General features: G+C 35.1%; 1 protein-coding gene across 4 annotated transcripts in view; it reads right to left on the bottom strand.

The window, feature by feature from the left end:
* Window positions 1-9061, bottom strand: part of LOC110023594 (anaphase-promoting complex subunit 7) — a 70753-nt gene that overhangs the window by 55361 nt on the left and 6331 nt on the right. For 3 of the 4 annotated variants that reach the window (XM_020723090.1, XM_020723094.1, XM_020723084.1), the window contains exons 3-5: window positions 4092-4142; window positions 3576-3710; window positions 3424-3486 (exon numbers count right to left, since the gene is read on the bottom strand). In XM_020723090.1, the coding sequence (XP_020578749.1) occupies window positions 3424-3486; window positions 3576-3710; window positions 4092-4142 (249 nt within the window). Of the gene's footprint in view, window positions 1-3423; window positions 3487-3575; window positions 3711-4091; window positions 4143-9061 lie in introns of those variants that run through there. The other variant, XM_020723102.1, reaches the window with a different exon arrangement.

The following is a 9061-nucleotide window of genomic DNA, read 5'->3' as shown; positions in this document are numbered from 1 at the left end:
TTATTTGATCGAGTCTCATCTTCAAGTCTTGTGTTTATCCCTTGGGATAGATACAGGATTTGAGGTAGAGCGTTCTTTCATTTAAACTGTGAAAAATATGAGGTCAGTTTGATTTCATATTTTTCTAAAATTATATATATATATATATACATAAATTAAAACGTCCTTTCGAAGCGGGCGATGGGATTTCAATTCCGGCTACCGACACCTTCTTACGGCCGACACCCCCAAACATAACTCTTTTTAGTGCCGACAGAGGGACATAATTTTGTGAGTTTTTGGTTTGAAAAAATTCCTGAAAAATAGTATTTAAATTTTTATTTTGTCACTCTCCCCATTGAAGTTAAGGTGAAAAAAAAAATTGCAATTCAAAAAAAATGACAACCATTGAGATAAATATTATTTTAAAAATAGAAACAAAATATTTATACCCCATTTAGGTGGGAAAATAACAAACAAACACACTTTACGACTAGGGTTCAAGTTTTCCTTGATTATAACTGTGGATATGAACAAATGAGCACACTCAAATATCTTTCAAGGTAAAAAAAATGGAAATTGATTTGTTGGCTAAATTTTATAAAAGACATCAAAAGGTGTTTCGAAGTTCAAAACTTTATCGGGTATCTATTAATGAGAAATGTAGCACTAAGAACAATTTCACCCCAAAAATATTTGGGACCTATTTTGTAAATAGCAATGCATGAGCTACTTCTAATAATTTTTTATTTTTTATTTCAATTACATCATTTTGTTGTGGGGTGTCGACACAAGAGCTTTGATGAACTATTCCTTTTTCAGAAAAAAATTTAACTAAAATATTTTTAAAATACTTTTGGTAATTATTGCTCGATAATATTTGAAAAGTTTTTTAATGGAAAGTAACACCTAACAATGCAGTGACTAGAGAGTTACCATTTTGTACTTAAGAGAAAGACGGAGTTGGTGACAAATTTGGAGATTGAAAAAAATTATGCAAGTGTTCTAATTTCTCCTTAATGAAAGGTATTGCATCCAATTTGGTAGAAAGCCCTTGAGTTTCATCAATAGTGGCTTCATAAATCCAACCTTCATGTTTAAATTTTGGTTTCCAATTTGCGGGTTTTATCATAAAACTTCTAACATGTCTACTTCGTATATCATGATTTTTTTGCAATGCCTACATCACCATAGATAGAGTGAATTGGTTTCGGAATTACTATAACCAATAGAAACGGTATAATTTCTTTGGGCATTGGTCATCACCAACTTGTATGACATCACCGAAGGAGAGAAGATTTTGGTCAATTTGTTGCTTAAAAATGAGTAGATGAAAAGTTCGTGGACGCAACTCCAAAGGAGAAGAAGTCGAAGGGGAAAAAGTTTCATTTGATAAGCCTACTTTCTATTCAATTCAATTCCCCAGCTCACGATACTCGGGAACGGAAGCATTCTTAGTGAAAATGAGATGAAAAATGAAAATAAGAACAAGTTTCATTCTCTCAAATTACAAATTCCAATGACGTCGAAGACCGAAAAAAAACCATCAAAGAAGCACGCCAATAATTTCACCACTTAATAACAAAAAAGAATGAAGGACAAAGATATGGAAGCAGAGGTAGCGGAGAAAGTTCCTATCAGAAAGAAGCCCGCCGCCAAGAGCTAAATCTGCGCAGTTTCAATGCTAGAGGAAAGACAGATGTCGGGTCTATGAACGATGTGATCCACCCACACCTTTTCCAAATGGCACTAATCGCAAATGTATCACGAGGAGTCTACCACAATCCACCCGTTGCCTTCCCAACTGGCTTTAACCATGATTGTATCGCAAGGGGCCTGTCATACTATGGTCGTTCTTCCCACGATCCAGCAATTTTCTTCCCAGGTGGCTCTAATAGTTAATGTATCGCGAGGGGTATAATGTGATCCGTTCAATATCTTCCAAGCGAACTGTCTGCTGCAATCCAATTATTTTCTTCCTAGTGAACTCTAATAAGGACTATATTGCAACAGGGAGGAGCAAAAAATCCGTAGAGAATTTCTCAACTTGATTAAGTCGGCGTTTCGAATGTGAAGGTGGTCTCTAATACCATGTAGATCTTGGGAAGAAAAAATAATTATTCCTCTTCAATTTCATAGAAAAATATTACAACATAAATAGAGGAGAATGGCTCTCACATTAGAAACATAATAAAACCAGTCATAACTCCCGATGATAAAAGAAGAAAACACGAATTATGACATACAAATAATGTTAAATTCTAAAAATAGAAAAAAAATAATAGAATATACTAAAACAAAAACTTCCTAAAATTACAACAAAAACCATTGGAACAGTTGGTTACCCTTCTCCAAGGTAAATTCTCTGTTTCCTCGCTATGTTTGCCCCTTCCATCGCTTAAATTTATCTGTTCCTTACCACCAACCCCTTGCAGTTTCAATTCCTTGCCAATATTGCTATCCACCATAATTCCAATCCATAATCTAACAACATGTTAGTGTGTCACTTAACGCACCAATAGGACGACTTAATTAAACAAAAATAGATTCAAACATTCTATTTTTCCTATTGATCATAAAGAACTATAATTGCAGTGGAGTACCAAACATCATATCATACTTGTTAGAGATCTCATGGAATTGACGCTAAGATCCAGTTTAACTTAAATATGTTATTCAACAGCATACCTGATGTGGGGCTCACCTGAGGAAGGGTTGAACTAGTTGGAGGGCGCAGGATCGGTTCAGCGAAGCAACAACCTGGGTCATCTGGCCGGTCCAATCCAGGGGCTGGGTTTGTCAGGCCTCCGCCTCTTATTTATCTACTATTATATGTATGTTTGTATTATTGTTTTTAGGGTTCAGTTTTTTATTAAGTCTTTTCTGTCGTCATCGTTTCTCCCTTGCTAGAGATATCAGAGGACAGGTGGTGCTCTAGCTTGTATCCTGCTCCGAGATGATAACTACCTCCACATAATCACCTACCCCTTCCCCCGATCTGATTCCAGCTGCCATCCCTGCACCGCTGTACACGGTTTCTCCTATCCCGAACTAGCAGGATAGTGGTGTTCTATTGTGTTTTCTTTCCTGTTTGAATCTTGATTGTAAGCCCGTTGTTTTTGGAGTAATAAAATCTGCTTTTCTATCAAATTTTGGGATAACTTCGGTATCAATACCTCTATGCACTATCCAACTAACAAATAACCTTGTAAGAATCTTAGTAGTTCTATAGCATTGCCAATGGAAAGTACAATTTATAGTGTTAAAATATCACAACTGTAGCATAAAACCTCACTAAATAAGTATGCAAATATAACTACTAAAAGATATAATGTGCAAACAAATTAAAACCTCCTAAATTAAGAGTTTGATGATGATTATGAATTGCTTAAATCCATGTTCCAACAAATTAAATAATAAGAGCGATTAAACGTAAAAGAAAACCTCCGCAAGAGCAGCCCGGTTCTCATATAGCGCAGAATAACAAAGGGAAATCTTGAACTTCACCTGCCAAGAGAACAAAATAGAAGATTGTCATCAAAAAGCAATGAGAACTTGATTCAACAGCACATCCCATAATAGAAAAGAAAAATTACCTCATTTTCATTTATAGCTGAAATGTTCATATTATTTGGAGAAGAGGATCTAGTGGATGTAGACAGTGGACTTCTGGAAATAGTTGTTTGCTTCGGAATAATCTTGCAGAGTTGCAAAGACTGTTTATACATGCTCTGTGGGCAATCGAGAATAGTTAATTTACATCCTGATTTTCTATGAAATATCACTAGTGGAACCCAAAGCATTCTCTTGAAAGGCTAAAATAATTAGAGAAAAAAAACATGTTGGACTGGTATTTCATAGTACAACAGACGTACAATTACCAAAAAAAAAATCCCCTGAAAAAGGTACAGCAGATGTAAAATTACAAAAAAGAATCACATTCACATTAAAAAGAAAAACGTTACATTTTCTTATTTCTCATTCGTGTTAATATTTTTTTCATCAGAACTCATCCTAAACCCTAAGTACCATAAAATTATCAAATACACAATAAATACCGGGGAAAAAAATTTAAAACTCGTCCAATTATGGCATTATAGCAAAGAAAGTACCAGCGACCTGCGGAATTCCTTTTGTCCAAACAAAGCATCACCTTGAAGAACCTATGCAAAAGAATGTGACTGATCAAAAACAAAAAAAAAACGGGAATATGAATAACATTAGGAATAAAATTCAGCATGAGAAATCTTCACCTATAATTCCTCTAACAGCTTGAATTTGGCATTTCCAGCCCTTATTTAAAACTTATAACAATAAGTCATCAGGAACGATAATGAGAGGTTGCATAATCTTCGTCAATATTGCCCTTTCAAAAAAGAATCTCTTCTCTGCTTACCTTGATCTCATTTGCTTATTCAGCAAAGTGATTCATAAAAAAAAAAAGTACTCCAAGACGGAACCAACTGTAGGACGTGTATGTGTAGTGATATTGCATCTTTCCTACGTACGTACTAATTGAAGTGCTGAGTATAAGGATTGTAGTGGAACAAACTGAGAATCTACCTTCCAACCTTCATAAAATTATAATGAGAAATGAAAGAGTTAAGCCAGAATCAGCGGGTCATTATATTTTCTGAATTTTAGCTTTTGATTTTTCTTCTTTATGCAAAAACTGGAATATGTCGGATTAGAATTGACTAATGTTGTGAACATAAAGGTTGCAAGGGATTGAGTTGAGAATCTACTCTCCAATTTTTTAAAAATTTTGAAACAAAATGAGCTAGTTATATCTGAATCATCGAGAAGGGCTTGCAATTTTTTAAATTCAACTTTCGGACTTCTCACTTTGTGTAAAAACTACAATGCATCAAATCCAAATCAAATAAAGTTATAGAGAATCGAGTCATAAATATTCCTAATAAAATTAATGCAACTCCTCAAAGAATAGAAGGAGAAATGCAGAACTAGTAAGAATGGGTTGTCATAATTTCTAAAATTCAGATATGGAATTCTCACTCACAAAAAAGTTGTGTTAAGTTAGATCAAAATTGACTTAAGTCATGACATCAAAGTAAAGAGGATCGAGCCGATAATGTAACCTAAAAATTTGGTTCAGGTAAAAGAGGGAGGAGACAACTTAGTCTTAGCCTAAGCGCAGTTGAGACCTTTATTATTTATTGTTGTTTAGTATGAATAGACCCTAATAGGATTAAGATTAGGATATGCATAAGAGTGTAATCTTGAGTCTTAGGGTTATGGTTTGAGAGATATTTCTCACCTCCTAAATTGTAGGATTTTGGAGAGATCGCCTACCTCTCGAATCGTAGTTGTTTATCTTTATGTATTAGTATTTTATTGCTCTGATTTGGTGTTCGTAAAATAAAATATTTGTTGCCCTAATTTTTGTGTGAAAATCAGTGTCGATTCCTATCAAAACGGTATATGAGCATCGATCTTTCACGGTGACTTCTGAAGCTGACGGAATCGTATCTCTTTCACTTGGAAGCCACTCGATATCGCGTCTTTTTCGTTGGTCGAGGCAGACACGATACAGAAGGCGGCTCACCTAACATTGTGATACCATCGAGGCTGAAGCTAGTAGGGAAGCAACGCGGGATTGTGATCTTCGTGACCGAAGACTTGCGACACGATCGTGTTTGGAGTTAGTGTGGTTGTGATTATGTGACTGAAGCCTTGCAATATGATCGCGGGGGAAGCAACATGGGATTGCGATATTCATCTTGACAAAAGTCTTGTAATACAATCATGAGAAGTGTCAGTTGGGAAGCTGACGCAGACGAACGGGCTAACGATCTAGTGGTACAGATGAGATTCGGAGAACATGATTTCAGCATACGTTAGTTCCTCGTCCTTCGTGATCGAAAACCATTCAGGTGTAATGGTTGTCAAAAAGATGGATGTTTTGGAGGAAAAACTAGTGAATGGGGTCAGTGAAATCAGATCTAAAATAGAGGAGCATTTATCAGTTATGGAGGGGAGCTTCACAGTCCTAGTTGAAATGATAAAGAAGATTGCGGAGCCCCGCAAAAGCACTATGTCGTCTGCTGCAGAGCCAAGCGAGGACGTCTGAAAAGAACATGAGTGGCGGCAATCAGAATAATTTGTGTTACATCAGGGCAGTATCGTTGTCTTGGGTGGATCTGAAGCAGCGAGATTGGCTTAAGGAATGGGAAGCAGTTTCGAGTGTCAGCATTTGTCAAGAATGGCATGACATCCAGACGACTGGAATGAGAAGCGGTAATAAAAATGGGGCGGCAGGCGATTCAGGACCAGAAAAGATCAATTTGAAGAATTTAGACTCGTAACAAGGAACCATGGTGGGTGAGACCCCGGCTAAGGGTTGCATCCAACCGCACCAGTGTCTTTTGTTACAGAAACCTTACGGGTAGAAGACAATTTTGGAACTTATGGGGACTTGTGAATTGATTATGAGGAGCGCCAGATGGGGCTAACAAAAAAGTCTAGTTCACAAACAGCTCATGTTCGGCTAGTTAAGTAGCTCATGCTCGGTTCGTTCATTAAGTAAACAAGTCGAATACAAAAAAAAAAAAAAAACTCAAATTAAAAAATGAGCCAAACACAAACAATTTTTATTCACTCTTGTTTGGCTAGTTTTAGCTCAAGTTTGAATCATAACATTTTGTGTGGTTATGTGGTTTTGCACCTTATATTCTACAAACTTGGTGCATATTCGAATTCAACACCCTACAACAATTTTTTTATAATTAATTTTAACAAATCAATTTTGAGCCGAACACGAACAAGAATATTTAAATCGAGTCGAATATGAACACACTGTTCGTGAGCCAATTTCGAACACGACTCGGTTTCAAACACGAGCAATTTCAAACGAGCCGAACACAAGCTAAGCCTGAGCTCGCTCAAGCTCGGCTCGCTTATAGCCTTAGCGTCATACATATGCAAGAAAAGAAATTAATATTGGTCGAAGAAGGGAACCCAACCCCAGCTTTATGATGGAATGAAATTTGGTCAAGAAAATTGAGCAGATTCATTCGTGAGGAAGCTCAAGATGTTGATTTTTGAATTAGATGATACTTATGAGTGGGTTTATGTGCTAAGAGATTCCTTGTTAATGAGTTGACAGAGAAAGAAAATTTGATGATGGGAGCTCTGTGTTTGAAAGGAACAGCTCTAGCATGGTATCAATAAAGAGAATAACGTCAGGCAATCCCAATATTGGAAGAATTCAAGGTTCGATAGTTGGAGTGCTTCTAAATCACACATGAAAGGTATTTACACAAGCAGTTTTTTTGTAGTGATCAAGGAATAAACTGTCATGTAGTATATGTAGAAATTTGAGAAGTTATCCGACCATATGAAGAGGATATCATAAGAAGTGTTGGAAAGAAACTTCATGAAAGGGTTGAAGTCATAGATTTGAGCATCACTTCGCCTATTAAAACTGTAATAATTAAGTGAAACTATAGAACTAGTGCAGTTGATTGAAGAAAAAAATGCAATAAAACAGCCTATTAGGAGCAGCACATGTGAAACATCATACTAAACTACTAAAATCATAATGATGTCTAAAACTCAAATAGTGGAAGTCCAAAAAGAAAATTCACAGGACAAGAAACATGGACCACAACCGAGGGCGACGCTCAAGCGCCTTACAGAGACATGGATCCAGGATAAGCGAGCCATGAAGTAATGTTTTCAATGCGATGAGAAACTTATCCTAAAACACTGTTGCAAATATCAAACATTACATGCTCTGACAGAATGTGATGAAGAGGAGGGGGATGAAGAACGGAGGAGGATGAACACAATTTTTTTCCACCTTACGAGAAAGATGTATTTTTGGGAGCAGATTATTGTTACATTAGAATCTGAGGGACAATTTACTCTTTTATTAACATAAGGGCAATTGAGGCTTTTATTATTTATTATTATTATTTAGTATAAATAGAAACTAATATGTTCAGGGTTAAGGTATGCATAAGAATATTGTCTTGGATCTTACGACTAAAATTTGGGAGAGATTTCCTACCACTCAAATGGAAGAATTTGAGAGAGATGGAAGAATTTGAGAGAGCTCGTCTACCTCTCGATTTAAAGGTGCTTATCCTTGTGTATTAGCGTTGTACTGCTCTAATTTGGTGATAGCGAAATAAAAAATTTTATGCTTTAATTTTTTTGTGGAAATTTGTGTCGGTTTCTTTCACGGACACGACATAGAAGTATGATATTTAAATAATATTAAAAAAGGACACAGGAGACAACTGCAAGAAATGCAAACTATGTTTGATCTAAATTAATGAATTAAAATTTTCTTTAAAATCCTTTTAAGATTAAAATTAATAGATATATATTTTTATGTAAAATTTAAGACTTACATACATATCAATCCATTTTTATGTATTTACATATATAACACCTAAATTTCAATTTTTACATGTAAATCAGCTTATATATATATATATATATGAAAGCATGTATTCACTTTTTAAAACTAAAAATTGCGAAATATTAGATGTGATACGAATGATCTGGGTGGCATAAATATAAACAACAAAATTTAGGTGTTAGATATGTAAATACATAAGAATTTGGTGTCAAAGAATTCATTGATTATTTTATTTCTTTTAATGAATAATAGATTAAAAATACTTAAATCTTGATGTAATACAAAAAAATATATGCTTATTTTTAAATACAATTTAATTTGTTTTTAAAAATAAAAAAAATATCATATTAATTGAAACATAAGTGATGACAAACAAGCTCTTAGTTTTTAAAAGTTAGTGTTATTAAAGTTCTTATTTTCTCTTTTGTATTATTTTTAATATTTTATTTATTTAATATATTATACACACACACATACACATGTGTGTGTGTTTTGGGGCCTTGCCGGTTGGCCAGCCTCTCTGAAGGTCGTAAGTCCCCTCAAGTCATGGGTTGAATCCCCATCTGTGTAGGGTGTGGTACTCGAATACTTGGCACACCTAGCGATGATCGGGCCTCATCTAATAACCTCCGACCATTCCTTTAGAAAAAAAATTTGTGTTTGTGTGAGTGTGTGTGTCTATATATATTGTGT

Source organism: Phalaenopsis equestris, unplaced genomic scaffold, assembly GCF_001263595.1.
Source record: "Phalaenopsis equestris unplaced genomic scaffold, ASM126359v1 Scaffold000002, whole genome shotgun sequence".
Lineage (NCBI taxonomy): Eukaryota > Viridiplantae > Streptophyta > Magnoliopsida > Asparagales > Orchidaceae > Phalaenopsis > Phalaenopsis equestris.
The sequence above is the reverse complement of the archived record's forward strand: the minus strand, read 5'-3'. Positions and strand labels throughout refer to the sequence as shown.